This window comes from Vulpes lagopus, chromosome 21 (assembly GCF_018345385.1).
Source record: "Vulpes lagopus strain Blue_001 chromosome 21, ASM1834538v1, whole genome shotgun sequence".
Classification (NCBI taxonomy): domain Eukaryota; kingdom Metazoa; phylum Chordata; class Mammalia; order Carnivora; family Canidae; genus Vulpes; species Vulpes lagopus.
This window is the reverse complement of record NC_054844.1, coordinates 44,769,670-44,797,567: the sequence shown is the minus strand read 5'-3', so window position 1 is coordinate 44,797,567 and position 27,898 is coordinate 44,769,670. Positions and strand designations below refer to the sequence as shown.

Genomic DNA, 27,898 nt, shown 5'->3' with positions numbered 1-27,898 from the left:
GGAACTTGAACTTCTGGTACCTTCATTAGCCATCTAGTCCCAACTTCCCTACTGAACCCCCGGAATACCAGCCCCCAATCCCCCCCCCGCCCTCGCTGTACGCTGTGCTGTGCGGAGACACCAGTCCGTACCCTTCCACCAACCTCTTCCTCCCCGCCTCCACCCTCCTTAAATCCCAAGTGTTCTAGTTCCCAGTCACACCTCCTTTCCCTCTGGCTGGGGCGGCCTGAAGCTGGCTGCATGGCATTCTGGGAAGTCCTCCGGCCGCCCTCCCTCTTGGGGCAGGTATAGACAGGTCCAGGCTGCAGCAGCTGCATCTCCCCAGACACCTCACAGACTCCCAGGCTCCAGCCTCATGCTGGGGTCCCCGTGGCCGCCTCTAGTGGGTCCTCCTGTTGCTCCCTAAGATCCATGCGGTACAGCCCCCTGACACTACATTGTGTCCGAGTCCCCATCCTCCTCTGCACCTCAAACACCCCCCAGTCCTCTTGGACCCCTGCTCACCTTAGTGGGGGATGCCCAGCGGGCGGGCCCTGCGCCTGAGGCCTGAGGCCTGCTCCTACCCGCCCCCTGCCCGCTGCCCCCCAGCTCAGGGCTGCACAGGGCTGAGCCTCCGCTCTGGGTCCTGTATCCTCTTCTGGTTGCCCCCGGGCTCAGAGCTGCGAGCTTCTCCTTCCACCCCTTGGAGCCCACGGATGGGACCTCTTCCCCCCAGACCTTCCGGGGGGGACCCGGGGGTCTGACCCGCAGCCGGAGCTCCACCTGGGATCCCGGGCCCCACCGTTCACCTCGGAAACCCAGCCCCTGGCATCCTGCTCGGAGTCGGAGGAACAAAGGACCTCGGGTTCTCTGCACCCCCTGGCACCCTGCAGAGGCCCGGGGGGTCCCACCCAGGCCACAGCCCCCCCCCCCCCCGTCTTTGCTCAGACGCAGCCCTGCCCCGGCCGGCACCTCGTCGCCCTGTCCCCGGCCTGGCTGCGGGGACCCCGCGAGCCCAGGAGCGGGGCGCAGGGGGACCGCGGGCGCCCTCCCCTCCCTCCCCTCCCCCCCTCCCCCCCGCGGCCCCTCCTCCCGCCTTCACCTGCTGCGGCTCCGCCCCCGCCCGCGGCCTCCGCTCCGCCCCCGGCTCCTCCCCGGTACCCCAGCCCGGCTCGCGGCCCCCGGGACACAGCGACGCGGAACCCCGGGCGCCCGGTCCCCAGCATGATCCTCGGTGAGTGGCTCGCCCCGGCCCCCGCCCCTCCCCTGCGCGGCCCCGACCCCTGGCGAGCGGGACCCCCGCCCCAGGCGCCGCGTAGTCATGAGGCTCATGAATATCCATGTGGGCCGGGGGCTGGGGCGGCGCGGCCGTGCGCCCCCCACCCCCACCCCTACCCCGCCCCGCCCCCACCCACCCGGGCCCAGGGCTGCGGGAAGGAGGAGGGGGCGGGGGCAGCTCCGAGCCGCGGCGGGGCAGGGGCAGGGGCAGGGGCAGGGGCAGGGGCGGGGGGGGGGGGCGTCCCGGGGCCTGCGGCCTCCTGCCTCCGCACCGCCCTGCCCCTGCACGCCGGGACCTGCCCCGCGCCCGCCCGGCTGCCGGGGCCCCGCTGCCGGCCTCCTCCTCCCTCCTCCTTCCCCACCGCCACCCCCACCCCTGCCTTGGGCCGGGGGCACCGGGACCCGCCAGGGGCCAGTCGAGGGGGAGGGGAGCCCCGGGGCTCGGGCGGCCTCCAGCCACCCCATCCTCATGACCTACATGGGAAGGGAGCCCGGGTGGGGGAGGAGAGGGACCGGCGGGCCTTGGGGTGCTCGGGCTCCCCGACTCGGGGCTGGGGGGCTCCAGGCCGCTGCCTCCTCAGAGGTGGGCAGGCCCGCTCTGCCCCTGCCCCCTGCGGGTTCCTGGGCCTGTTCCTGGTGGGAGACGCCCCCACACCTGTGGTCCCCTGCCCTGGCTGCTGGGGACACCTGGCCCCCACCTCAGCCCTGGGCTGGGTCCCTCTGCCCTTTGCCTCCCTGGCTCTTTGGCTTCCCCTCTTTCATTTGACCCCTGGTGACCTCCCAGTGGCGGCCCTCCTCTCCTTCACCCCCTTCCTTCGGCTCTTCCTGCCCCCCTCGGGCCTCTCCTCCCCGCCAGGCTCCGCACCCCTGGTCCATGAATGAGGCAAAGGAGGCATGAATGACTCGTCGCCTGCCTCCCTCTCCCGAGTGGCTCCAGCAAACAAGAGACTCCTTGCCCAGCTGGGAAGCCTGGCCCCACCCGAAGGGGACCCTCAGCCACACATCCTGCACTCAGGCCCCCAGAGCAGAGGCTCCACATTCCTCTGGCCTGTGCAATCCCTGCACGTTGGCGCCACCGGGGACACGGGCCCCACCCTGGGCACAGGCCCCAGGGGCAGCATCATGCTTCTCTGGGAGCGCGAGCAATGCTTCCCCTGGCCAGTGGGCTCTAACGCCGACCTTAGGGACCTGCTCAAACCTGACCAAGACCCCACCACAGGAGAAATGCCCGGGTCCACCAGTTGGACCCCAGCACATCTCCCTGGAGGACACTGTCCTTAATTCCTTCCTTGTGCCCGCCTGCAGAGGGCCGGGAAGCCTGCCAGCCAGGTCCAGGCCCCACCCCCAGGACCCTTAGTAAGGCTTCCAGGTTCCAAATGCTGAGGTCCACCGAGTCCCTGTGCACGGTGGCCCTGACCAGCAGGTGGGGCCCGGCTACATGCTCAAGATCTAGACGGTGGGCCTAGGTTTAAGCAGATGGTGGTTCTGGGCTCAATCCCCTGTTCTGGGCCCTTCTTACTGTCCCCTCCACCTGGGCCCTGGGGAGAGGGGGCACTGAAGGAGGCCCTTTGCTGTCAGATTGCGAAGCTTTCCCATGGATCTTTTCTCCCTTCCCCTCCCAGCCACCTCCTCCGTTCAGCCCTGCCCGCCTACCTCCACCCTAAGGTTATTAAGGATGTTTAAGTGGTTGTTCATAATCATCCCCTTGTGGCTTTCATCTTTGACTTCAAAGCCTTTCCAGCCCTCAGCCTGCCTCCTGTCCAGATGGGGGAAATTGAGGCAGAAGGGAACAGATACATGGGATTTGGTCAAGAACTCAAGATGCAGACGTTCAAGGCTCTCCTCTCAATCCCCAATTTTAAGCATTGCTGGGGGAGAAGCAGTGGCCAAAAGGCCTAAAGAGAAAGATGGATTAGAGATGAGATCCCAGTCCAGACTGCAATCCAGTTCCTCCCTTGGCCCCAGAGTTTAATTCCCATCTTAACCCAGTGCTGACCGTGTGCTTTTCACCACCTTGGGTTAGGGCCCTAATACCACTTGCAAGCCTAATCCCAGTACCTCTTCTGTCTCGCTCTCGCCCGGCCCGGTCTCCGCGACCAGCACTCAGCACAGCCCTACCGTCACGCCTCTCCCGGCCCCTGTTCCTACCAGACAGGACCACTCCCTGAGCCAGCTCACGGCCGACACTCCCATTCTTCCCCACAAGGGCTTGAGGCCGCAGGCCTGCCCTAAGACAGCCAAGGGGCTGGGACTCTAACCTGGCCGAAATCTCTGGGGAAGGGAAGAAGGAAAAGACTAGACCTCAGTGGGATGGGAGTTAGACGTGGCTTGGTTGTGGCTCCGCGCTGGAGAGGAAAGCCGAGGCGGATCAAAGTGCCTGGGGCTAGGTAGGACATAGAAAGGGACAGATGGACACGCATCCGAGGGTCCGAGGGTTCACCCCCTCTAAAGTGCACTGGGAACGGTCTTTAATAAAACATCTGGCAATTCCCCACAGAGCCGGGTGGGGCCCTATCTGTTGGAGGCAATTACTCTAATGAGCTTCCCTCCGGAGTGGCCTGCCCCAGCTCCTCCCTGCCCTGCCTGACTTGTGCGCTGCTCGCACGCACTCCAGGTCTCGCTCCCGCCCCCTCCAAAGCTGCCCAAGCCCTCAGCTAGCCGGTCTCAGAAGTCCTGATTTCCTGCCCCCCAGCCCCCCGGGGTCCTGTCCTTCCCCCCCACCCCACCCCACCCCCCATCCCTAGTCTACCCACAAAAGGGAAGAGCTTGAAAGCCCTGCCTCTGGAGCCAGACGGACAGGTTCAAGCCTCTCTAGCTGTGTGACCTTGGTCAGGTGCCTCCCCCTCTCGGAGCGGACTGTCTCAGGACTGTCTCATCGTCATCCCTAAGCTGAGGACTCGTTTATTTAGCAAACACTCAGTGGGCTCCCTTGCGGCCTGCCAGCAGCCTACGTGGATTCACTCGATCCCCTGAACCGGTCCTGGAGGCCCAATTGCTGTTCTCTTTTGCCAAATGCGCTAGTCACCTGCTCCTGAGCCAAGGAGCCGTCCTCGGGGAGACTGGGCACGTCCCGTGCCCGGCGTCTAGGAAGCCCTCCAAAGGGGCAAGTGTGAGTGCCCTCAGAGGAAGGGAGAGGGGGCGAATCGAGAGCCCTGCCTCTGTCCTCTGCCCCTCTCCCTGTCTCGAGCACAGGAGACCCCGCAGCAAGGAGGAGGCAAAGGAACCTCCAGGTGCCCGCCTGGCTTTCTGGCCTCGGCGCCTCCTCAGTTCAGCCCTGCCTCCACCTCCCTGCCCTCCCTCCTTCCCTCCGGGGCTCCTGGCAGTGGAAAAGATGAGTTGCTGGCCGCAGGGACCCGAAGCGCGAAGCGCCGCTCTTGCTTTCCGCCAACCCCAGGAAACGCAGGGACCTGGCCCTCCACTTCCTCTCCTGGCGCAGGGTGCAGGCCTGCGGGCCGCCAGGCCTCCCAAGTGAGACTAGGGCCCCTCGGGGCTACGGGCCGCCGCAGCCCTCGGTTTAAATCCCAGCCGCACGCTTCCGGGCTCTGTGCCATCAGCCAAGGTTCCTAACTTCTCTGAGCCTCCGTGTCCTCATATGTCAAATGGGCAAAGTACTTACCAGCTGCCCCCCATGGAACCACAGCGGCCTCACAGGGTAAATGCCATAAGACTCGGGACTCAGTGCCTGGCACACGGCGGCCCTACAACACACGGTTTTTCGATTGCCTTTTCCAGAAAGCATCTCTGTCTTCTGAGCCTGGGTGTCTGAGCGCTGGGGGCTCCAAGGGTAGAGAGCCCCGGACAGGGTCAAGGAGCTGAGCTGCTCCGGGGCAGCGCAAGTGCCAGCCCCGAACCAGCTGCTAGGGTGGGTGCTGGGTGCCTGGGACTCTGGGAGCGCTCAGGTTTCTCTCACCATTCCTGATGCTGCCCGGGGCTCGTTAGGGCTGCCCTGGTGTGCCAGGCTGGGGGCGGGGGAGCACGCGGAGGGGAGAAGCCCTGGGGGGCCAGGCCACACGCCCCTCGGGCTGTCCCTGCCTCCTCTCGCCCCCTCTGTCCTCCTCCCGGCTGTCTGCCCTGGCCTCCAGCTCCGTGCCCAGCTTCTCAGCACAGTCTCTCTTTTTCTCTCTCATGTCACTCCCTTCATCTCTCCGTTGTTCACTATCCTTTTCTGTCTCAGGATCCATGTCTCCTTTCTCAGTCGCTCACCCCTGCTTCTGTCATTCTTCGCCAGCCTCCGTCTGTCTGTCGTCCTCCTCCCCCCTCCCATCCCCACTCCCAGGTGGCAGAGGGAAGGCACACAGGGCTCACAAGACCCCCAGCTGCCCGAGGGCCAAAGCCAAGCATCCTGCCCTTTCCTTCAACCCTTAGCCGTCTAGAGCCCAAGCTCCCGGCAGCCTTGACCTCAGGTACCCTGGCCACCCACCCCGGCAGAAGAGAGAGACCCCTCCAGACCTTTCTGGACCAGCTCCCTGCCCCCAGCTGTGCCTGAGCCCTCCCCACCCCCTCCCTCTCGCCTCCGATTCCCTAATCCCTGCTCCCCCGCCCTCCCCTCTGCCCCACTTTTCCAGGGCTCTGATTGGCTGAGTCTACTGACTGGACTGGGGGGGAGGGGGCTGGCCAGGGTGGGGGCAGGGGGCAGAACCGAGGGAAGGGGACGCTGTCAGGCCCAGGCCCCTGGGGGGCCAGGGCCAGGCCACTGCCTGGGGGCAGCGGGCACCAGGGACTGAAGGTATGCAAAGGGCAGTGTCTATGGAGGGAGCAGGAACGGATCCCGGGGTACCCTCTGCCCCAGTAAGGTCAAGGGAGGACGGGGCCAGGCTTGCAGCCTCCTGGCTTCGCCTTTGTTCCTGGGAACCCCCGTTGTTGGCAGGGGGTTGCTGGAGCAGTGAAGGGCAGCCAGGACAGCGAGGCCGCAGAAGGGAGCTGGGCGAGCGGAAGCCACGGGGGCCCTGAGGGCCTTGGCCCACCCCCTTTGGAGCCTGGCAAGGTTCCTCCGTGGCTCTGAGGGGAGGAGAAGGCTTCAGGGGTGGGTGGGTAGTGGAGGGGCTCGCCTGGACTTTCATTTCCCCTTGGGGTCAGACCCAGGCGTTCCCCTCCCAGAGGCCTGGGTGGCGGTTCCTCCTGCAGAGCTGGAGCTGAACCCTCCCAGGGAGACAAAGGGGCAGTTTGGGGCCGGGGGCTCTGAGAGTGCGCCCAGGCAGCCCACGGCCCGGAGCAAACGCCACTCACCTGGTCCCCATCCCCGGCGATGTCACAGTTCACTAGGAATTACGCCTGGGACAAATCACGGCTCTTTGGGCAGCCTGACTCAGTAGCCCTCCTCCGAGTCTAGGCCTCAACATGCCCCTCTGGGCAGTGGGATGCATCACCCGCCCGACTCTGTTCTCCCCGGGGTGAGACCTAGCCTTTGGGGCTCGTTGGGGGAAAACCAAACCGGAAGAAGGGAGTGACCAGAGCCATGGGGCTCCCGAGCCCTGCTGATCCAGCTCTTCCTGGGTCTGTAAGATGCCTAAAGGTCTTGGGGGAGGGAGGCTGGAGAAGGGGGAAGTGAAAACCACCCAGAAGGGAAGGAGTGGTCTGCACCCTCCCCTGGGCCCACAGGGCACTGTGCTCCGTTGCTCCGAGCTCCGAGCCAGCCAGCGAGCAGGGGAAGTGTGTGTGCATGGGGTCACACTTCTGGTGTGGGGGCGCCTGCTGGGGAGTGGGACTGGCAGGTGTGGGTGGGGCTCCCAAGCTCCGACCTTCCTGCCCCACGTAATGTTTTCTCTGCCCTTCAGGCAGCCTGAGCCGGGCAGGGCCCCTCCCTCTGCTTCGGCAGCCCCCCATCATGCAGCCCCCACTGGACCTCAAGCAGATCCTGCCCTTCCCACTGGAGCCGGCCCCCACCCTGGGCCTCTTCAGCAACTACAGCACTGTGAGTAGCAGCCTGCCTGCCTGCCTTACCCCCCCCAGACCCTGGCCCCTGCTGTCCCTCCACCTCACCCCTGCCCTCTTTTCCTCTTGCACCTGGTTCCTTACCTCCTCTGAGGACGCCACCTGCCTGGCTCCCAGGCCGCTGCAAGCGCTGTTGGCTCTCTGCTATACGGTTAGCAACAACAGGAGCTGACATTTGCCCGGGTCCCACTATGAGCCAGAAGGTGTGCTACGGGCTTCATGTGAATCCTCCGCTGGAGCCCACCACCTAGAGCAGTGGGGCCCGGAGTGCTGATTGTGACTACAGGCAGGTGGGAGGGGCGACAGGTGCTGAATCCAGAGGAGGGAATAAGCAGGGCCCCAAGCCTGCCCGTCTGTTCTTAACCTCTAGCTCTCGGGAGCACGCAGCTGGGTGGGTAGGGCCAGCGGGGTGGGCCTCGGAGGGCTAGCGAACTGGCCCCGGCTTAATGGACTATGAAATAGGGAGCCACCGCATCCCTGAGCAGGAAAGGGACTCGGGGACAGCGGTGTTTGAGGCGGGGCAGTGGGACGGCTGGCTGAAGGGGAGCGGAGGCTGGGCCAGGGCAGGGCCGCGAGGGTACAGTAGGGAGGAGGCAAGGAAATATTCCTAGGCCATGGCGCCCACCTGGTGCTTGGGGTGGGGGGAGAATAGAGAGGATGATCGAGGCGGACCCCAGGATTCAAGTCTCTGTGGCTGGATGAAGTCACCTTGGCGGGGGACACAGGTCTGCAGGAGGAAGCGGGTCTGGGCTGAGGCCGCTGAGCTCACGTTAGGACCCGGCGAGCTGGTATGCGAGCGGCACTGAGTCAGAAATGCCCGGCACACGGTTGGATTTGGGGCTGGGCGAGTGGGCTGGAGCCGGAGGGCTGGAGGGAGCTGGCAGCTCGGCTCCCGCAGGCCCCGGCAGGGCCCCGGCACGGTCCCGACTAGGCCCCGACTAGGCCCTGGATAGGCCCCGGCATGGCCCCGGCACGGCCCCGGCAAGGCCCCGGCTAGGACCCAGCTAGGCCCCGGGAAGGCCCCCGCACGGCCCCGGCACGGCCCCGGCAAGGCCCCCGCAACGCCCTGGCTAGACCCCGGCCAGGCCCCAGCAAGGCCCCGGCAAGGCCCCCACCAGGCCCTGGCTAGACCCCGGCACGGCCCGACTAGGCCCCCGCAAGCCCCGCGGCCGCAAACGCGGACTGGCGACCGGGCGGCGGCTGTGTCTAACCCATCTCCCTGCGTCTTCACCGCAACCCGGCAAGGTGGACGTTGTCCTTCCTGCTTCGCAGCCGGCAGGGCCGAGACCCCGGCCCGAAGGTTTTCGTCATTTACCTCAACTGACACAGTATGTGCCGAAGGAATGACGTGAACCCACAGCCTCTGACCCCCCACGGAGCTCCCCTTACTTCCAGCTGCTTCCTCCAAACTCCTCCCAGAGAATCCGGGTGAACATTTGCGTTGCACCCTGAGGTGTGCAGCGTTTGTCGGGTCTCAGGCTTTGTAGCGACCCCTGGGGAAGCTGTTGTTTCATCCTGTTTCACAGATGACGAAGTCGCGTCCTGACTGTAAGCAAGGCCCTGTTCTAGACACGATGGACACGTGAGGGTAAACGCTTAGGGTCCAGTCTCGAAAGGGCTCATATTCGGGAGAGAAACGTAGACATGTCTGCAGCGACCTGTAACACAAAACAGAGCAAGGGTTGTAGATGCTGGGACAGAGACGCTGACAGTGACTCGAGTGAACAAAAAAGAACGTTAGGAGCCTACTATGTGCTGGGCACTGTGCCAGGTGCCAGGGGACATAGGACTTTGTGCCCTTGGGGAGCCCGTGCTTGGTAGGAAAGATAACAAGTTAGCAGGTACCCCACAGTGTGAAAAGAGCCGCGTCAGAAGCGTTTAGCTTATAGGGGAACCCAAGGGGGTGTCGAGAAAGACTTGCTGAATGAGGTGGTGCCTGAGGGACCAGCCAGAGCTGAGCGGGAGAAAGAGAACAGAGGAAAAAAGGACCGAACCCGGAGCCAGGGGACAGATGATTTGGGCTTTGAAGAATTATTAGTAGGATTCTAAAAGGGGCCTTAGAGAACATTCCAGACGGGAGCCGATAGCATGAACAAGGGCTAGCAAAGAGCACATGAGGAAGTGCAATTGATTCAGTTTGACCGGAGCAGAAGGTGCTGGAAATACTTTCCCCCGCCTGCACAGCACATTCACACTTACCCTGAGGTCTCCCATCATTTTCCTCATTAAAAAAAAAAAAATGTTTTATTTATTTATTCATGAAAGAGACGCAGAGAGAGAGAGAGAGGCAGAGACACAGGCAGAGGGAGAAGCAGGCTCCATGCAGGGAGCCCGACGTGGGACTCGATCCCGGGTCTCCAGGATCACGCCCTGGGCTGAAGGCGGCACTAAACAGCTGAGCCACCCGGGCTGCCCTTGTCCCCATTTTATAGATGAGGAAACGCAGAGCGAGCGAGGTTAAGTGACTTGCCCAAGGCCACAAGGCTAGTCCATGCACATGGGAAGTGCGCGGTTGCTGACTCCCCCGGAGTTCCCGGCTCCACCGCCTCTAGTAGGGACTAGCTATTTAAACTTAAAGCCATAAAAAATAAATAAATAAATAAAACAAAAAAATAAATAAAATAAAAAATAAATGTAAAGCCATGAGCGCTGATGCGCTGGGAGTGCCGGCCGCACCCACTTTGGCATTTGCCTGGCAGGACTTGAGCGGGCCTCCCAACACTACCGGCTGCGCGACCTCAGGCAAGCTGCTTCGCGACTCTGACCCTGAATTTTTCCAGCTGTAGGACAAGATCGTAAGAGAAGTAACGCAGCAGGCTGTTGTGAGAACCGTGTCTCACCACCACGATGCACAAAGGGTTCAGAGTCGTTAGCTGCTGCGACCACGTTATTGCCGTTATTTTTATTTAAGAGAGGATCAGAGAGAGAGAGAGAGGTGGTGTGGCCAAGGCCTCGGGCACTTGGGATAAGCAGAATCGGGCAGCGGGAAGAGGGGGAGGCTCCAGCTAAGGAAATGGAGGCGCCGCTGGAGGGGGCAGGGATGCAACCTGGCTCCCTAGACGTAGAGAAGCCAAAGGAGCGAGCGTGGCGGGCTGCATCGATAGTGTCAAATTCCGCAGGGGAACGAGGACTGCAGAAAAGCTGCAGCCGGGCCTCTGGCGGCACCGTGCAGCCGATCGGTACGTGGCTTTGGAGTCAGGCTGCCCAGGTTTAAAGTCAAATCCTAGTCCAGCCACTTAACTAGCTTATGACCTTGGGCAAATTGTCGGACCTCTCTAAACCTCGGCTCCCTCCTCTATAAAATGGAGATAATCGTAGGACTTATTTTGAATAGCGGTGGAGATCAAATTAGATAATCCACGCAAAGAGCTGGGTACAGGGGCTGGCACGTTGCAAGGGCTCAGCCGACGTTAGGTGCTGGTGCTGGTGCTGGTGCTGGTGCTGGTGCTGGTGCTGCTGGAGGTTTTATTATTCCTCGCAGAGCCTCCCCCTCCCTGGGCTGAGAGCTCCAGGTCTCCCTGCTGCTGGGGCCGCCCTCCCCTTACACCCCTGGCCACATCAGGCTTCCCTCTGCCCTGGGACCTCCCCGTTGTCTCCCGAAGAGAGCGAGCGGTCCCCCGCTCCACTCACCGCCTGTCCTGGGCAGAGGGGAAGGGGAGAGGTGAGCGGTGCAGACGGGCGGGGCGGTCCTGGGGTTCTGGGGCGCGGGCGGCCCTGCCCTCCCCGCAGCCCCGCGCTGCCCCGCCGCCGCCGCCAGGGGGCAGCAAGCGCTCGGAGCAGGCGGTCCTGGGAGCGCGGCTGTCCAGCAGGTGGCGGGCGGCGGCGGGCGGCGGCGGGTTAGGGACCCTGTCCGCGGGCTGGGGTCGCTCCTGCTCCGGGCCCCCCGCAGCCCCACCGTCCGCGGGACCCCGCTAGGGAGCAGACGCCCAGGTGCGGGGGCGCGACTGCCCCTCCCTGGAAGGGCGAAGGGGCCGTGAGCAGGGGGGCCAGGAGGGGCGTCTGCGGCCCTGGAGGAGAGGCTGTGGCAAAGGGCCGGGGGCCGGGGCCGGGGCCGAAGGGATGGCGGAGGGGAGAGCGGCCGAGCTAGACACCCCGCGTCGCCCAAGGCTCGGGGGGGACCCCGCGCCCAGCCAGGGTCCCCGGCGGAGAGACCGAGGTCACCGGGCGGGTCCTGCTCGCCGGCCCGAGGTCTGCCCCGGAACCCGCACCTGGACGCGGACACCCTCCTCCCCGCCTCCCGCAGCCCCGCCCCCCGCGCTCGGCCCCGCCCCCGCACCGCCCAGGCCCCGCCCCGCGCCGCCCAGGCCCCGCCCCCGCCCCAGGCCCCGCCCCCGAGCCCCGCTCCGCCCACGCGCTCGGCCCCGCCCACGCCCCGCCCCCGGGGCGGGCTCCCGGCCCCGCCGGCCCCGCCGGCCCCGCCTCCCCTTCCCGGGCCGGCCCGGCCGCACAGCCCCGAGCCACCCGGGCAACGAGCGCCGCGTCCCCGGCCTGCCCGGCCCGGCTCGGGTGCCCCGCCCGGGTCCGCCACGCCGGGCCATGGAGTCGCGGCCCCCGGGGCCCCGCAGGGTAAGCCCCCCGGCGCCCCTCCCCGGCTCCCGCCGCTGCCGCTGCCGCAGCCCCCCCGCCCCGCCGGCCCCCGGCCCCCGGCCCCGGTCGGGCCCGTCCCTCTCCCCATCCCCCATGACTGGCGCGGCCCCGAGCAGTCCCCGGGTCGCGGCCGGCGCCCCCGACTCGGCCACCACGCGGGCCCCCTCGGCCTCTCGGTCGCGGCGGCCCCCAGATGCTCAGACTCCCCATCAGCCCTACGTGCACCCCCAGGTGACCACGCGCCTGGACGCCTCACCCCATCCCGGCATCACCTCTCCCCCCAGCCTGCACCTGCTCCTCAGGCCCCCCTAGGCCGCTCGCTCTCCTAGTTCAGTCCCTCAGGTCTCCCCATCCCGGGGATCCCAGCCTCCTTCCCCTTCCACCTCTGTGGGGTGCGGGGGAGGGGGACGGGGCAGCGGGCGCTCCAACAGGGGGCAGCGGCTTCCATCAGATAAAGGGCAGTGGAAGGAAATCCAATCATGCCACCCCCCTCGTGTTCCTGATCTGGTTTCCTCCCTTCCCTCCCCCTTGCCCTTCCTGATTCCTTCTGCCCCAGCTTCAGGGAGGAGTCCCCTTCACGTCTGCTGCTGGAGGGCAGGTGGGAGAGGCGGTGCCGACCTTTCCAGGCCGTGTCTAGGCCGCAGTGCCGGGGAAGGGGCTCTGGAGGGGAGCGGCTGTGGGAGCTGCTGGCCTCCCCCCTCCCCAGAGAGCCCTCATCTAGGTCACCAGGGCCTCTTGACCTTGGCCTGGAGCGGCACTTGGGTGGCTCACATTCCACCTGCGCAGGGATTGGGCCCAGGAGCCCTCACCTTCAGCCTGGTGTCTCCTCAGTTCCTGGAGGAGAGGCTGGGAAGGACCCCCGGCCCTGGGTTGATGCCCTCCTCCCCACCCCACCCCACCCCCCACCCCTAGTTGATGTTTCTGGACTTAAACCTGAGGATGGGTGTGTGCAGGAGGCAAGGCTCTCCACCTGGAGGAGGGACCCAAGTGGGGCAGGGACCATTCTCCCAGGGTGGACATTGGGATGGTCAGCCCACAGGTCGTCCTCAGGGCGCTCTGGGGAGCAGGCTGGGGTGATGGGTGGGGCAGGACAGAACTGGGGCCTCTGCTGTCCCCTCTCCATCCCACTCCTCTCTCCCTGCTGCTGTCATCGACTTAGGTTTCCAGGCCCAGATTGGGTTTCTGTTTGGGCTGAATTCCATTCCCCACCCAGCATGGGAGGAAGCGCAGGGGCTGAGGAGAACTCCCCCGGGCAGGGGGCGGGGGCGTCTCTGGATAGGGAGGACTGACGCCTGGAGACTGGGAGCCCCAGAGCAGTCGCCCGTCTCCCCTTTCTGATTAAAGCCTGTCTCCAACTTGGTCTGTCTTTCTTTCTGCCAAACGCATCATGCACTCACACAGATAAACACACAGCTGAAGATTACACAACCTGACCATTCATGGCGTCGCCAAAGCCCCCGACACAGAAATGTTGATGCATCAATGATGTACACACAGCACATGACACTCCTTCACACTCCACCCATGCACAGATTGATCACAGCCTGCCCAGACACACACAGTCACACCCATTCTTCCCTTGTTTGGCTTCTCTTTGACTAGGACCTGGGCTTCCAGGAGGTGAAAAATGAGCTACTGAAAGGAAAGGGGCTGCTTCCAGCCAGGGGCAGACCAAGTGACGGGACACCCGTCCCTCAGACCGGTCACCCGAACGCGGTCTCGGCTCTCGCCTCTACTGCCATTTCTCGGGGATCCGAAGCCCCGTCCCCGACATTGCCCCCAAGCAGCCAGGGGGGGCTCCGGGGGAGAGCCAGGATATGTGGACTCTCCGGAGTCCAACCACCTTCCTCCGCCCGCTTCAAGTCCCCGTCTCTGTCTGTTGTCTTCCTGGGAGCCCCTGAAGACCTGGGCACGGGGAAGGGGCTCGGCTGAGAGCTAAGGAACCCCAAGCCCCAGCAACTATTTTTCACTTGGCCCTTCCACCTAAAAGACAAGGCCTCAGCTGTTACTTGGTTCCCTTCTTAGAGGTCCCAGCCATCACTCAATCCTCCTCGGCCTGGCTACAGTCCAGTCCTGCCTCTCCCTGGCCGCCCGGGGGCCAGAGGGAGGAGCACTGTGCAGGGAGGCAGTTTCCGTGCGCGTCTCTAGGCCCCTGGCTTCATCCCCTGATAGCCGCAGGCCTCAGAGAGAAACTCCCACCCTCTCCCCTCCTCATGTGAACCCTTGGCAGGAGCCTGCAAACACATCTGCTGACCCAGGGTGGGGGCAGAGACTGTTCCTAATCACACCCAGCCCCACAGCCCTGCCCCAGGCAAAGAGTTCAGAAGATCTCCCGGCTGCCTCAGGCCAGCCGGCTTCTAGTTTCCCCTACTAATTCCCCTTTATTAGCTACAGCCACCTACTTCCTCCTGAGTTTTCCACTCTGTTTAGACTTGCTGCCTGCAAGAGGTGTAGGGGGCGGGTTAGGGCAACCTGGGGCCCACGGGAAGCTGGGAACGTCTGTCTCCCGGGGCCAGAAGCTCGGCTTGGTAGCATCTTGCCCCAGACAGAGCAGGGCCAGGGGCCAAGCCTCAGCGAAGGCCCCGCGGCCCGGCTGCTTCGGGACCTGCCATCTGTGGGCCCCTGGTGGGTGGGCCCAGCCGTGGGTCCAAGAGCCTTGGATCGCGGGCTGTGATGAGCTGAGGCCGGTCCCAGCCCGGCTCGGGGCTCTCCCGGGAGGAGCCTCTGTGCCCCGAGCATGGGGCCATGGACACTGGGCCGGGAGGGAATCGGGGGACAGGCCCAAAGGCCTAGGCAAAGTGGGGGGTGGACAGGAGGTGCCGGGGACTCGGGTTCAGCCCCGCCGCCACGTGGGGGATGATGGACACGAGCCTGTGCTGGGGCCCCGGCTCACCCCAGCCTGCCTCCGCAGATGGACCCTGTGCAGAAGGCCGTCCTGTCCCACACTTTCGGGGGGCCCCTGCTCAAGACCAAGCGGCCCGTCATCTCCTGCAACGTCTGTCAGATCCGCTTCAATTCCCAGGTAAGGGCCCGCCGGTGGCGCGGCGGGAGGGCAGAGGCCGGGCGCTGGGGGCCACGGGCCGGGGAGGGCAGGGGGCGGGAGGGCGGGGGGGGGGTGGCCGGGAGGGCCCGGAGGGGCCGTGGGCTCGACGTGCAGCAGGCCATCCGGAGGCCGCCGCTGGGCAGCCGTGGCCGAGGGCCTGGGCACGCAGGGGGCCATGAGGCCCGGGCCCCGCTAGGGCACCGACTCCGCTGCCGGCCTGCGCCCCCCTGGCCTCGCGGGCCCCTCCCCTGCCGCCCGCCCCTCTGACCTGCCGGCCTCCTCCCCCCGCCACCCTTGCCCATGCACGGAAGCCCCCCAAGACGCAGCACCTAGATGGCAGGCCTCGCAGCCGCCCTCGCTCTGGGGCTCCCCTGGGACTGCGTGTGGGCCTACCGGGGACTTGCGGGGCACAAGTTCTGAGAGCTTTTAGGGAAAAACAGCAGAGCTTCATTCTGCTGAGTAGGGGGAAGTAAGCCCTGTTCTGTGTCTCTCCGCAGTCCGCACGCGCGCACACACGCGCACACGCACACACCCGCGATGCCGGGCTCCACAGACTGCTCCCCCTCCCACCCCTGGGCTGTCGATCTTGTTTTCCTGCCCATCCACACTTTTTTTTATTTCTACTGTGTCCCTGTCTGGGTGACCTTGTGGCTCCGGGATTGTATATTGTTCAGAATAAACAGGAGATGCACATGGGAGTGGGGGTGGAGCCAGAACCAACTCAGCTTAGGTCTTTCTTTCACCTGCACCCCGGCGCCCCCTCTGCCAGCTCTGGCTCCCCTCGCCGTGGAGGGTCGAGGACTAGGGGGCCAGGGGGCGCATGCAGGCTGCCCTCCACTCTTTGGCCCTCCCCTCCGCTCCCTGACCAAGTGGCTGTGTTTTGACAGCTGTCTCTCTCTATCTCCAGAGCTGGGCTTGGGGCCAGGGTCCTCCAGGGTGTCCACAGAGGCTTCAGGAAAAATGAGAACCAGGGGGGAGTAGTCGGGATAGAGCCCAGGCCTCAGGGCTCTTGGGACTCCCGGCCTGAGTGCGGAGGCAGTGAAGGCTGGAGCCCAGGGTCGGGAGACAGGCACAAAGAGCCAGGGGGCACGGCTGCTGGCTGGCTGGGTTCAGGATTCCTTCACGCAGACCCAGGTGAGAGCGCGAGTCAGCAGCCGGGCCCTGGGTGCGGCGGGAGGGAGGAGCCTGGCCTAGGTGAGCACCCAGGTCCCCCGCTACTCGACCTTGAGGAGCTAGTCTGAACCCAGGAGTAACCCGCCCTCCTCGGCCCGGGGCTTCACGCCTCTCCGGCACGGGGAGAGACGGCCGCAGCCTGCCGAGGCCACCCCAGGGCCCGAGGGAGCTCGGCGGGGAGAACGGGCAGCTGGAAGGTGATCTCAGGCTCCGTTTTCTTCCTTCGCCCCTGAAGAGCCAGGCTGAGGCCCACTACAAGGGCAATCGCCACGCCCGAAGAGTCAAAGGCATCGAGGCTGCCAAGACGCGAGGCAGGGAGCCCGGCGTCCGGGAACCCGGAGACCCAGCTCCCCCGGGCGGCACCCCCCCAAACGGGGATGCTGCAGCGGCCCGTCCAGGTGTGTCCGAACCCGACCCCCCCACTGGTTCCACTGCTCCTCGGTTCTTCCCCTCTTCCCAGAAGTCTCCTCTGCTTTCATCTCCCTCCTCCTCACCCCCACCCCACCCTACCCAAGGTGAGTCCTGGAGCCAAGCACAATGATACAGAGTTTCCATCGTGTCACCCCCACTCCCGCCCCAGCGTCCCCCCGTCTGTCCTCCCCGCCACCTAGTGACTCAGAGAGGGGCTAGGGTGAGGCCAGACTCGCTCCAATCCAGGGAGAGCCTCCTCCATCTTGGGGGGGGGGCAGGGAGGGAACAGGACGGCCCAGGGCCTGCCCCCCAGGGTTCCCCGTCGGGGAGACCGAGAGCTCAGGAGACCCCAGCCACCCCCTGGATGGTCTCAGGTGGTCTCCGGACCTCCTTGGGCCAAAGTGGTCTTTCCTGGGAATGAGACTTTAAGATGTTCCAGGTCTCTTCCAGGTTTACCAAAAGCAAGTCTGAGATTCCTTCTCCCCCATGGCTGGTGGCCACCCTCCATCACGCTCCCAGCCCAGAAATTGAAAGGAAGGCGTATCAAGGCAGGAGGATGCGAGCCTCCCCCTCCTGGGATTACATCAGCTCTCGGTCATGAGCACCCCGGAGGACCCGAATACCCCCATTCCCTCTTCTCCTTGCCTGTCCTTTCGGGCCCACCCCCAGTAGAGTGAGAAGCAGGCATCGGCGTCGCCGGCGTGGGAACCAGGACCCCACTGCGCGCACACCCCCGGGGGCACGGATAGGGCAGGCAGCGGAGTCTTGATGTGCTCTGGCCGCTTCTTAGCCTGATCATCGTGTTGTTGTTGTTTTTTTTTTAAGATTTTATTTATTTATTCATGAAAGAGACACAGAGAGAGAGAGAGGCAGAGACACAGGCAGAAGGAGAAGCAGGCTCCATGCAGGGAGCCTGACGTGGGACTCGATCCCAGGTCTCCAGGATCAGGCCCTGGGCTGCAGGCGGCGCTAAACCACTGAGCCACCCGGGCTGCCCTGATCATCCTTTTTTAACTTGGCAACATCTCTATAAAATGGGGATGGGGTGGTGGTGGCGGCGGTGGCTGACATCTCTTGGCTGTCACTGTTCTGGTGCTTTATGTGTCTTATTACCTCATTTAGCGAGGCCCATCACTGGCTGATCTCTGAGGAGACCGGGACACTGCCCTCCTTTGTAAACCATGAAGCCCCGACCCCGACTGAGATGGGGTGCGCCCCCTGGGGTGAAATGGAGGTGCTGGGAGACAGATGAGAAATAAAGGGAGGCGGCACAGGGTGGATAAGCGGAGGCACCCGCGGGCAGGGCCCCCCACCCGGGCCCGCCCCCGCTGCCAGCCTCCCCACGACCCGGAAACTGGATCGGCCGCTGGAGCAAGAACGGGAGGGAGCGCTAGAGTTTCCCCGCGCAGAGGCCAGAGCCCAGCGCGGAGGGCTGCGGCCTGTGCATCTTTAATCAAGCCATGAATTATACAGCAGCCTGCATCCCTGTTCCCTCTCCGGTTCTGCTCTTTCTATGGCCCTTTTGCCGCGTCTGTAACTGTCTCTCCTGACCTCTCCTCGGGCTGCGCCTGCCCCTTCCTAGAGCGCTTTGGCAGGCCTCCCCAGGGACTGGGCAGGACTCTGGGAAGGGGCTGGCCAGGCAGGCAGCCAGGCCGGGTGGTAGGCCATTGAGGGGCAAGTCCTTGTTCCATGCCTCTCCCCGTGGCCAGGCTGGGTGCCAGCTTCACCCTGAAAAGGAGGCCACTGGGGCTGGACCCCTCAACCGTTCCCAGCTTCTGGAGCATGAGCCAGGCGTTGGAGCCTCACACCCAGCCTGCAGCAGCTAGACCACATCTGGCTCCGGCCCAGGGCATGAGAGCATGCATGTTGTCACAGGGTGGGGACTCCTGGGCCCTTGCCCTCCAGGAAATGAGGGTGGGTTTCCTCCACATAAGGAATCGTCTCCGAAACCATCTGGGGTGACCCCTCTGTTTCTCCCCTAACAACAGTTTCCATGGAGAATGGACTGGGTCCAGCCCCGGGATCCCCAGAGAAACAGCCTGGCTCCCCATCTCCTCCCAGCATTCCGGAGACTGGTCAGGGTACAACCAAGGGTGAAGGCGGGACTCCAGCCCCAGCTGCCCTGCCGGGGGGCAGCAAAGAAGAAGAAGAAAAGGCCAAGCGGCTGCTCTACTGTGCTCTGTGCAAGGTGGCAGTGAACTCCCTGTCCCAGCTTGAGGCTCACAACAAAGGTATGGCCTCTCCTACCCCCACCCCTACTCCCCGCTCTCAGCCCACTCCTGCTCCCTACCTCCTAGCCCCGCTGGTTTCCAACCTCCTGGACCCTCCGAGGCTTACCAGCCCATCTCCCTCCTTCATCATGTGCCCCCTTCCTTAGCTAACTCCTCTGCCTCACTTAACCTCTTCACCTGCGACCCCGCCCCGACCCACCTTGCGTTCGGGGGCACCCACAAGGGGCTTGGAAAATCCCCACACTTGATGCTCCCTCGTATTTTGTTTTAAAGATTTTATTTATTTATTCATGAGACACAGAGAGAGAGAGAGGCAGAGACACAGGCAGAGGGAGCAGCAGGTTCCTGGCGGGGAGCCCGATGCCGGATCCCGGGACCCTGGGGTCCTGCCCTGGGCTGAAGGCCGCTGCTAAACCTCTGCCCAGGGATCCCGGCTCATATTTTAATTGGGAACATGCTTGTCACCTGGTAGGCCTGGAGGGTTTTCCTCCACCCTCACCTTCAGCCTCGCCTGGAGGGTTTTCCTCCACCCTCACCTTCAGCCTTCCGCACCCCAGGTACTAAGCACAAGACCATTCTGGAGGCCCGAAGTGGGCTGGGCCCCATCAAAGCTTACCCTCGCCTGGGGCCGCCCACTCCCGGGGAACCAGAGGCCCCTGCCCAGGACCGAACCTTCCACTGTGAGATCTGCAATGTCAAGGTCAACTCGGAGGTCCAGCTGAAACAGGTGGGCCCAAGGCCGTCCCCAGGGGCTGGGGGAGCGCTGCTCCCTGAGGACGGAGGGGAAGGGGGAACCTCCAGGGTCTGCCCGGGCTCACGGCCCCCTCCACGCACCCCCACAGCACATTTCCAGCCGGCGGCACCGAGACGGCGTGGCCGGGAAGCCCAACCCGCTCCTGAGCCGTCACAAGAAGCCTAGGGGCGCCGCGGAGCTGGCGGTGAGGCCTGGGGGCGGGGGGGGGGGGGGGGGGGCCGCAGGGGGCGGGGGCGGGGGGGGCGCAGGGGGGCGGGGGGCGCAGGGGGGCGGGGGGAGGGGACCTGCGGGGGGGCGGGGGCGGGGGGGGCGCAGGGGGGCGGGGGGCGCAGGGGGCGGGCGGCTTGCGGCCGCGGGGTGACTCCTGCGCCCCGCCCCTCTCCCCCCTGCAGGGCGCGCTGACTTTCTCCAAGGAGCTGCCCAAGTCCCTGGCGGGCGGCCTGCTCCCCAGTCCCCTGGCGGTGGCTGCGGTGATGGCAGCGGCCGCGGGCTCCCCGCTGTCCCTGCGCCCCGCCCCGGCCGCGCCTCTCCTCCAGGGACCGCCCATCACCCACCCCTTGCTCCACCCGGCCCCCGGGCCCATCCGAACTGCGCACGGACCCATCCTCTTCTCCCCCTACTGACCTGAACCCCCAGCCCCCTCCCGTGCGACCCCCCACCTCCAGCCGGGACCCAGGCCTCCGGGCTCCAAGCCTGCCCCGACTCCCGGCACTCCCTGAATGATCTCTCTCCTGCCCCCCGCCCCAGGTACGGGGTTCCAGGAAAGGGGAGGGGTAGCGGGGGAGGGGGGCTTCAGAAGGGGGGGAACACCCCAGATCTCAGGGAACCCCGCCCCCTGCCCTTCCCTCTCCCCTAGAAAAGGGGGGGCCGTCTCACCCCCGAGCCCCCTCGGAGACACCCCCCCTCCCAAAAGCCATGTCCATTCAGCCCTTCCCCCCCAAACCTAGCACAAAACGGGGTTCACAAGCCATGGTCGGAGTCCGGGGGGCAGAAATGGATTTTCTTGGCAATAAGCGGACTCTGGGACTCCGGCCCCCTGCCCCCAAACTGAAGCGCTTCCGTGAACACCCCCGTCCTCCGCAGGGGGAGGGGAGCAGGCGGGGTCCTGGGTCCCTCCAAAGCACTTCGGTGTCCCCGCCTGCAACCTCACTGTGCCCGGCGCACCTTGCCCGCCCCAGGCCCCGGGGCCACGGGGCCGCTCGGGGGCATCTCCGGCACTTGGGTGGGACCAAGCAGATGCCCCCACAGGCCCCTCCCTCACCTCCTCCTCCCCACCCAGTCTGGATTCCATTCTTTTCACCAGCACCCATCGCCCAAGGGGTACCGAGGGGGGCAAGGGGTGTCCAGTCCAAGCCCACCCCCGCCTCGCCTTCCGCAAAACTGTGAGCAAAAAGCAATAGAAGCCTCGCCCCCGCCCCGGCCCTTTCCGCAGGATTCGCTGAGTCTGTAGCCTCCCCCGTCCCAGCTCCTAGACCTCGTGGCTGTCCCCCCACCAGACACCCACTACTGCACAACTCGGGCGGGGCGTGACCTCCCTGCCCCCCGTGGTTTCCGTGTCGTCAGCCCCGCCAGCAGCCGACCCGGAGGGGGACGGGCCCCACTGGCCTTCCCGTCCCCACCAACTCTTACGCTTGACGATGTAGCAACCCCGGCCCCCCCACGTCCTCTCCTCCTCTCCTTGACAATAAAGTCTGGATTCGTTGCCCTCCGTCCCCCAGGCTCGGACTCTCAATGTTGGCCCCACTGCGGGCCGGCCCGGTGGGAGATGCCCGCGCGGGGAGGGCCCGGCAGGTGCGGCGGCAGGTCCCACGGGAAGCGGCCCGGGCATCCTCTGTCCCGAGCGGGTCACGGCCACGGGAGCTCCCCTGGCTCCTCCAGGCAGCGCCCACGACCTGGAAAAGGCATCCCCCGGGGCTGCGGCGGGAGCAGGTGCAGGTCCCCCTCGGACAAAGGACACGATCCAGGCTCTTGTGCTTCTCCCTGATGGAAAACCCACCCCAGCAACACGCGAGGCGTGGGGAGAAGCAGCGGGCACAGAGACTAGGGAGCTGACTCCAGGTCCTGCTGGGCCCCGGCGGGGTCACCTTGAGTTAGTCCTTCCCCTGGCTGGGCCTCAGTTTCCCCATAGGGAAAATGAGATTTGGGTCTCTTCAAAGTGCATTGAGACTTCGTGTCCCAAGACTCAAGGACTGGGGCTGTGCCGCTTACAGATGCGCAGATACACTAGAAGACCTTCTCTTCTGGTCCCATAAACGGCCCCAGAGAAGCACACTCTGTTCGGCTGCCGCCCCCCCCCCCGCCCCGGGGCAAGGGGCTCCTCATTATCTCCGGAATTCAGGGCATTCAGGGCAACCACACACACCTCTCTGTGACCCCTTCCCTCCAGCCCTGCTGGGTGGCAAGAAAGTTCAACAAAAAAGGCCAAACCGGAACGTGGCATCTCCCCCAGGGCCCCCCTGAATTGCATCTCCTTTGCTCACTTCCCCCCCTCCACGCATTTCCCCCTTTTTCAGAGGGAATGGGGAGGGAAGGTGAGATGATGTCTGTTAAAGAGGAAGGAGGGGAAATGGGCCCCCTGGGTTTGTAAGTCATGAAGCTGAGGATAGGAGTTCACTGTGAGTTTAGAAATGCAACCCCACAAGGAGTTTGGGGGCCGTCAGATTTTTTTCAGGTCTATCTAGCTAAAAAAAAAAAAAAGAAAAAGGCAAAAGCTGGAGATCCGAAGTCTGAGGGGCAACGTGGCCCTCTAGGATAGGGTGGTGCAGAGCAGGGGCTGGGTCACATGTGGAGATAGAGAAAGCGACTACAAGGAACCTGAGTGAGAGGGACTGGGATACACACCTCCAACCTGTTCTTTTTTTTAATTTTATTTTTTTAAGATATTTATTTATTTATTTATTTATTTATTTATTTATTTATTTATGAGAGACACAGAGAGAGAGAGAGAGAGAGAGGCAGAGACACAGGCAGAGGGAGAAGCAGGCCCCATGCAGGGAGCCCAACATGGGACTCAATCCGGCGTCTCCAGGATCAGGACCTGGGCTCAAGGTGGCGCTAAACCACTGAGCCACCAGGGCTGCCCTCCAACCTGGTTTAAAACTGAACTCTGGGGGGGACGCCTGGGTGGCTCGGTTTGATGCCTGCCTTCAGCCCAGGGACCGATCCTGGGGTCCAGGCACCGAGTCCTGCATCGGGCTCCCTGCATGGAGCCTGCTTCTCCCTCTGCCTGTGTCTCTGCCTCTCTGTCTGCGTCTCTCTCATGAGTAAATAAATAAAATCATAAATAAGTGAATGAATAAATAAATAAATAAATCTGAACTCTTGATCTCCCCGTTCCCTGCCGTGCTGCGCATTCCCTCTCTCTGATGCACCACCATCCACGGAGAAAACCAAAAGTCATCCTAGTCTTTCCTTCTCCTGACCGGTCACCAGTGAATCACCAGACGAATCCTATTCGACCTCTTAATGACCCCATGCATCCTCATCCTTGTTCTCGATGCCCACAACCGCTGCCCTAACCGAGACTGGCTACAGCGTGTGGGCCCAGTGCAAATGAACAAGCAGGGCCACCTGTTGAAACTGGACCTTCGGGGGGATCCCTGGGTGGCTCAGCGGTTTAGCACCTGCCTTTGGCCCAGGGCATGATCCTGGAGTCCCGGGATCAAGTCCCGCGTCGGGCTTCTGGCATGGAGCCTGCTTCTCCCTCCTCCTGTGTCTCTGCCTCTCTCTCTCTCTCTCTTTCTCTCATAAATAAATAAATCTTAAAAAAAAAAAGAAAGAAAGAAAGAAAAGAAAAGAAACTGGATCTTCAGACAGTGCGAGTGTCAAACCGAGCCCGGCCCCGTGCAGTGCGGGGCCCTACGCGATTCCACACGCAGCATGTCCAGGAAGCCAGTCCTGGCCTCAGCTCAAGCCCTGTCTCACTCTTGTCTGAACTGGAGGCACTTTACTGGCCTCTCTCACGTCTGGCCTGTGTGCTTTCACGCCTTACTCACAGCTCCTGGAGTGCAAGTCTTCCCTGGCCTTCGGGATAAAACCCCAGCTCCTCAGCACGATGCGCAGGACTTCGGTTCCCCGCCCTGCTCACTTGTCCAGGATCTTCTCTGTTGCTCCCCTTTTTTTTTTTTTTTTAGGATTTTATTTATTTATTCATGCGAGACACAGAGAGGGACGCCCTGGTGGCTCAGCAGTTGAGTGGCTGCCCTTGGCCCAGAGCATGACCCTAAAGTCCCAGGATCAAGTCCCATATCAGGCTCCCTGCATGGAGCCTGCTTCTCCCTCTGCCTGGGTCTCTGCTTCTCTTTCTCTCTGTCTCTCATTCCCTCTTTTTTTTTTTTTTTTTTAATTTATGATAGTCAGAGACTTTTTTTTGAATTTTATTTACTTATTCATGAAAGATAGAAAGAGGCAGAGACCCCGGGGTCACTCCCACTGAGCCACCAGGTGTCCCCCCACCTCCCATTCCTTGTATTTTTTTTTCCCCCTCCCATTCCTTGTTAATCTCCACCTAGACCTCTGTGACTCTATGAATCCGGTTCCCTTTGCCTAGGATGTCCTTCTTCTTCCACCCCCTTCCCCAAAAACCTCCTGTTCATCATCCAAAACCCGGCGCGGATATCTCTCTGTGAACCTTCCCCTGACCTCCTCCTCAGCCGTCTCACTCCTTTTCTCTACGCCCCGATACACTTTAGAGTGAGGGTCCGCAAACTTTTTCTTAAATAGCCAGATGGTAACTATCTCAGGTCCTGCTCACTGAGGCGCAACACCGAGGGAGAGTACCACAGAGTACGTACCTCTATAACCATTTTAAGGGGTGGGACGTTCTTGGCTCATGGCCCATATAAAAACAGATGGATGGGGGTGGGCATGCCTGGCTGGCTCAGTTGGGAGAGCCTGGAACTCTTGATCTCAGGGGTCATGAGTTCAAACCCCATGTTGGGTGTAGACCTTACTGTAAAAAAACAAAACAGGACTGCTGATGGTCCATAAGCCAGAGTTTGCGGACCCCTCCTTTAGAAAATCAATTAAGGGAGATCCCTGGGTGGCTCAGAGGTTTAGCACCTGCCTTTGGCCCAGGGCATGATCCTGGAGTCCCGGGATCGAGTCCTACGTCGGGCTCCCGGCATGGAGCCTGCTTCTCCCTCCTCCTGTGTCTCTGCCTCTCTCTCTCTCTCTATGCCTATCATAAATAAATAAATAAATAAATAAATAAATAAATAAATAAATAGTTTAAAAAAAGAAAGAAAATCAATTAAGCATTTAAATATTTACATATGTGTGTCCCCTGCTGGACCCATGCAAGCCCACGTATCATACCCCCCTGTATCCCCAGGGTCTAGCTCAGAGTGTAGCACGTCACCTCCGTCAGTTGAATGAACAGGGGAATGAATGAACCACTGAACAGTGGCCCACACCCCCGTGTGGAGTGAAGCCAAAATCCTGGATGCTTCTTCTGCCACCTTTCCTCATCTGGCTCCTCTTATCAACTATGCTATCAACTATCAACTATGGGACCCCCTAATTTGAACCACCTTTGAATCCTGGAGAGAAGAAAGGCAGTGCTCCCTCCTAATAAACTCAAGGCTTCAAAAAAAAAATTTAAATAAATAAATAAATAAATAAATAAAAATAAATTTAAAAAAAAGGCTTCCTGGGTGTCCGGAGCTGCTCCTGCAGCTTGGTCTTGTCTTCGGCCCCTAGAGAAGCGGCCCGGACATTCTGACGGTCTGTCTCCACGTCGGGACAATTCTTGGCAATGAACCTATACGTGTCCTGCTGTGCAACGAGAGGAAGGAAACAACTTGGGTCTTTAGGGGTGAAACAGCTTTGGTGTAAGTAGTAGGGGGATTTTCAACAGAGAGGCCCCAATTGCACTAGCCAAGGGCGAGGGAAGTGAGGGAGGAAGTGGCTGACGTTGGGTAATCGGGGAGTTTCTTATCCATTCAGGCTCGTATGGGATCATGTCTTGAAGCCCGACGGCCCACCAGAAGAGGCGGCTCTCCGAGCGGGCTGGACTCCTTCCACGGGCGTGAGAACTGAAGCCTGGGAGACTCGGGTGAGTCCTTCTGCCGTGGGTGAACCTTTACCTTGTCTCATCTCCCAGGTGGTAAAAATAGAAAAACAAAGCAAACCTGAGGCCTGTGTGTGCAGCAGACAGGGGCAGCGGGGGCGACAGTAGCATCCGGAGAGAGAGAGGGGAAAGGGCGAAGATTAGACAGTAAGAGGCTGCTGGGGTCACGGAGCACATCCGCATGGACAGTGGAGGGGCCTGGAGCTTGGACCGGACGGACGCCGAGACATATTTGGATGAGAATTGGGGGAAATCTTTGAGAATGGGAAAGGGCTCCGAGAGCCTCAGGCAAGGGTGCGGATGCAGAGGCCTGGCCGTGGCTGGGCAGACTGGCGAGCTTCCAAACCAGTTCGGTGTCCAGGGGCCAAGCTGAGTTCGAGACCAGGTTCTGACTCCTTCTCCCCCCGTACCCACCTCTTTAGCCTCCGTCATGTGGAACACCTCCGATGCCAACTTCTCCTGCTACCATGAGTCCGTTCTGGGCTACCGTTACGCTGCAGTTGTGTGGGGGGTGGTGGTCGCTGTCACAGGCACCGCGGGCAACGCGCTCACCCTGCTGGCCTTGGCCATCCAGCCCAAGCTCCGCACGCGCTTCAACCTGCTCATCGCCAACCTCACGGTGGCCGACCTGCTCTACTGCACCGTCCTGCAGCCCTTCTCCGTGGACACCTACCTCCACCTGCACTGGCGCACTGGCGCCACCTTCTGCAGGGCCTTCGGGCTCCTCCTCTTTGCATCCAACTCTGTGTCCATCCTCACCCTCTGCCTCATCGCCCTGGCCCGCTACCTCCTTATTGCCCACCCTAAGCTCTTTCCCCGGGTCTTCAGTGCCAAGGGCATGCTGCTGGCCCTGGTGAGCACTTGGGTGGTGGCCGTAGGCAGCTTTGCCCCTCTCTGGCCCGTCTATGTCTTGGTGCCCGTGGTCTGCACCTGCAGCTTTGACCGCATCCGAGGCCGGCCCTACACCACCATCCTCATGGGCATCTACTTCGTGCTGGGTCTCAGCAGCGTTGGCGTCTTCTATTGCCTCATCCACCGCCAGGTGAAGCGAGCAGCCCAGGCGCTGGATCGGTACAAGCAGTCAAGCGTCCGCTCCAACCATGTGGCTGGGATAGAGGCGACCCCCGGCCGTTTCCAGGAGCTGGACAGCGGGCTGGCGTCAGAGAGGCCCAGCGAGGGCACTTCGTCCGAGCCAGTCAGCTCTGCCACGGCCCAGACCCTGGAATGGGCCCCTTCAGAGCTGGGGGACCCGATCGGCGGGGAGGAAGCCCAGCAGAGGGCAGAGAAGGGCCGGCCAGGAGCACCCGCCAGGACCAGGCCAGCCCAAAGAGCCCCGAGAACGCAGGACTCCCCATCGGAGTTCGGGAAAGTGACTCGGATGTGTTTTGCTGTGTTCCTCTGCTTCTCCCTGAGCTACATCCCCTTCTTGCTGCTCAACATCCTGGATGCCAAGGCCGAGGCTCCTCGGGTTGCCCACATGCTCGCTGCCAACCTCACCTGGCTCAATGGTTGCATCAACCCCCTGCTCTACGCGGCCATGAACCGGCACTTCCGCCAAGCCTACGCCTCCCTCCTGAGACGAGGGCCCGGGAGTTTCCGCAGGTTCCACTAGAGCCGTCCCCAGTCACCAGACCCCAAGGCCGACTCCTCCAGAGCCGCGTGGCCGGGTGGCCGCGTGGCCGGGTGGCCGGGTGCGGGGCAGGAGGTGCAGGCAGACGGGGCCTTTTCACAGGCGACTGTCCTCCTAGCCCCAACCGGCCCGTCCCCTGATCAACGCTTGGGCCCTAGGCTGCCCGAGGTGGGTCACCAATAAACGCGTTTGTCCCCACGCTCAGGTGTGGTTTTGGGGACGGATAGGCCAGGATTGGTTGCGGCTGGCCCTAAGAGTTGAGAGTTTTTTTTGGGGGGGGGGGGGCTGGGTCACTGCGGGGTCAGGAGGCAGTGGGCCTAGGATGCAGCCTTCAGCTGAGGGGTTTCGGGTATAAAACACGAGTTGGCTTAAGAGGATCCCCGTCTTTTTGTGTGACTTCCCAGAAATGGCCCCTGCCCCTAAGTGGCACCGCCAGGACCTCCCCACCCCCGCAAACAGGTTCCTCAGCTCCCCAGAGCTCTGGGATCCAGCTGACAGCCCTCCGGCAAGCCCCGCGCCCAGTCCCGGCCCCAGGCAGGGAGCCTCCGGGACAGGACCCCGCGCCCCGGGAGCAGTGGCACACGGGGAGGGTCGGGCTGCCCTTGCGGCGCTCGGGTCACAGCTGACCACTGGAGGCCTCGCTCCCCCGACTTGCTCGGCACCCTGCGTGGGCAGAGCGGAGCAGAGACTGGGTGAGCGCGGGCGGCCAGGGCCCAGCTGGGGGACACTCCAGGGCTCCCCCTCCAGCTCCATCGGCCGTCGCCGCAGCCACGCACTCTGCGAACCTAAGGTACCTGTGGCCACCAGGTGA

The 27,898-nt window shown here is 63.1% G+C and overlaps 2 protein-coding genes across 4 annotated transcripts; both read left to right on the top strand.

Moving 5' to 3' along the window:
- Positions 1 to 1,131: 1,131 nt before the first annotated feature.
- Positions 1,132 to 21,099, top strand: ZNF385A (zinc finger protein 385A). Of its 3 annotated transcripts, none has more exons than XM_041736838.1 (8): positions 1,132 to 1,213; positions 7,032 to 7,168; positions 14,687 to 14,797; positions 16,227 to 16,389; positions 18,391 to 18,633; positions 19,191 to 19,360; positions 19,476 to 19,571; positions 19,780 to 21,099. In XM_041736838.1, the coding sequence occupies exons 1-8, from the start codon at positions 1,204 to 1,206 to the stop codon at positions 20,008 to 20,010; spliced, it is 1,161 nt and encodes a 386-aa protein (XP_041592772.1). In that variant the 5' UTR covers positions 1,132 to 1,203; the 3' UTR covers positions 20,011 to 21,099. The 3 variants fall into 3 exon arrangements, with proteins under 3 accessions (XP_041592772.1, XP_041592773.1, XP_041592774.1); XM_041736839.1 differs by lacking the exon at positions 1,132 to 1,213 and adding an exon at positions 5,879 to 5,983; XM_041736840.1 differs by lacking the exon at positions 1,132 to 1,213 and having other exon boundaries at positions 6,887 to 7,168; positions 14,674 to 14,797.
- A 4,254-nt stretch (positions 21,100 to 25,353) lies between these two features.
- On the top strand, positions 25,354 to 27,269 carry GPR84 (G protein-coupled receptor 84). Its single transcript, XM_041736618.1, has 2 exons — positions 25,354 to 25,442; positions 25,880 to 27,269. The coding sequence occupies exon 2, from the start codon at positions 25,888 to 25,890 to the stop codon at positions 27,067 to 27,069; it is 1,182 nt and encodes a 393-aa protein (XP_041592552.1). The 5' UTR covers positions 25,354 to 25,442; positions 25,880 to 25,887; the 3' UTR covers positions 27,070 to 27,269.
- The last annotated feature ends 629 nt before the right edge of the window (positions 27,270 to 27,898 follow it).